Source organism: Cryptomeria japonica, chromosome 6, assembly GCF_030272615.1.
Source record: "Cryptomeria japonica chromosome 6, Sugi_1.0, whole genome shotgun sequence".
Taxonomy (NCBI): domain Eukaryota; kingdom Viridiplantae; phylum Streptophyta; class Pinopsida; order Cupressales; family Cupressaceae; genus Cryptomeria; species Cryptomeria japonica.
In genome coordinates this window covers 570,840,414-570,842,049 of record NC_081410.1, presented here as the reverse complement: position 1 = coordinate 570,842,049, position 1,636 = coordinate 570,840,414, and the positions used below count along the sequence as shown (strand labels likewise).

The window sequence follows — 1,636 nt, the reverse complement described above, 5'->3', positions numbered from 1 at the left end:
AAGAACAACCACCCAAAGACCAAAAACAAAGCCCACCCTTCAAAAATAATGAAAAACTTTCATAGTTTTGTAGCTATTTCTACACATCCTAACTAACCTCGAACGTCTAGACTTATCATATCACTTATAAACATCATCAGTTAGCATAATACTAAAGGTCTTTACAGTAACATCTGTGAAATGCATATTAATAAAAGTCTTATTAGTCCTATCATAATAAAAGTTAACATTAAAGGCTACGCATACCTAGCACAACATCCATAATATGATCATATAGAAAAAGGAACAAAAAACTAGAACCCAAAGAACAACTAATCCTTCTTAAGCAGATTCAAGTCCTGCTAGAGTCTTCTGAGATTATATTTCCATGTATCTATTTGCTCCTCTTCATCACCCGTAGCTTGCTCCATATGACCCTGCTTCGTTAGCTTATTCTTGTTCTTTTTAATCCTCCCCTCACTAGAAGTCGTGCCCAAAACAACATTCTTCATAACCACATCTGTAATGCAATAAAGGGATCTTAAGGTAGCACATAGGTTTTGGACCTTCAAATTCTATTCCTCATTCTTCATCTCAAGAGTACCAACTCTCTCCTCTATCTCCTATAAATTCTCATACAAATTATTATTATCATTATTGTTAATAGAGGAGTCCTAGGAATAGGAGACCATCTCCTCATCACCTGATAAATTGGGGACCTCAAGGCTTTGTTCCGACGTATCCGAGTCCTCCTCAATCTTGCTAATCTCATCCCATTCTTCATCTTCTTCCATTTCCTCTTTGAAATCCTCTTCAGTGTCATCCTTCTCCTCTTGGAAATCCTCATCCTCAAGATTGTCCACAAAATTATCATCCTTCTCCAGATCATAAATTTCATCCTGAATTTTAACATTGGTTGTGTTATCAACTTTTATGTTTTCCTCTTTTCTTTCCTCAGCCCAAAGCCTAGTGGACCTCCTTTCCCTCAAGCTACTTTTAGTTTTATCATGTTCTAAAGGTTTTTCCTCCTCATCATCCTGATTGTGCAAGTCTAGGTTTATGGTGATAATTTTACTAGCTGACTCTTTGTTCATTTTTTACCTCTAACCAAGGAATCCTTGGGGTTTCAAGATTCCTCTTATCTGGGTTCACATTTAGTAGAGCAAGATCCAGGGATTCTTTATCTAGGAGAGTGTAAAGCGGAAAATCGATCGAACCCTAGTTGCTCTCCCCTCTTCCAACTCCAAGGAGAGAGAAGGGAGGTTGCTAGGGTTGATGGTTTTCACTTAGGGGAGACTTTACATTCAAAAGAGGGTTTGAAACCCACAAGATCCAATCCCACACAATGCAAGATTGGATGCTAAATGAGTTTCAAGGGTTAAGACAGCAAGGCTACCCTCTTTTGTAAAGAATGTTGATAAGAGAATTAAGCTAGGAATGCATAGAAAGTGAGAAAGATTCTCTTATAAACTAAGATAGGGATATAGGATGAAGCTGCAGACCTGGAATTAGCAGTAAAATGTCGATATGACGTTGTCCTGCAAATTTGAGCAAAAGGTGATGGGACGATGGCACCCGGCGTGCACACGGTCCTCCGAAAAATTCGCGAAACGAAGGGGGATCTGTTCATCTCTACACAAGGATTCCAGATCTTCAA

General features: G+C 38.6%; 1 protein-coding gene across 1 annotated transcript; it reads right to left on the bottom strand.

The window, feature by feature from the left end:
* Window positions 1–341: 341 nt before the first annotated feature.
* On the bottom strand, window positions 342–1,073 carry LOC131876710 (uncharacterized). The gene is made up of 2 exons (XM_059222172.1): window positions 683–1,073; window positions 342–499 (listed from the first exon to the last, which is right to left on the bottom strand). Exons 1-2 carry the CDS (start codon window positions 1,071–1,073, stop codon window positions 342–344), a joined length of 549 nt encoding a protein of 182 aa, XP_059078155.1.
* Between the last annotated feature and the right edge of the window lie 563 nt (window positions 1,074–1,636).

Bases quoted from the DNA above. Each gene is read 5' to 3' on its own strand.
- LOC131876710 (XM_059222172.1), bottom strand. From the start codon at position 1,073: ATGAACAAAGAGTCAGCTAGTAAAATTATCACCATAAACCTAGACTTG. The intron at 500-682 runs GTGATGAGGAGA...ATTGCATTACAG, and splicing joins TGAGGTCCCCAATTTATCAG to ATGTGGTTATGAAGAATGTT.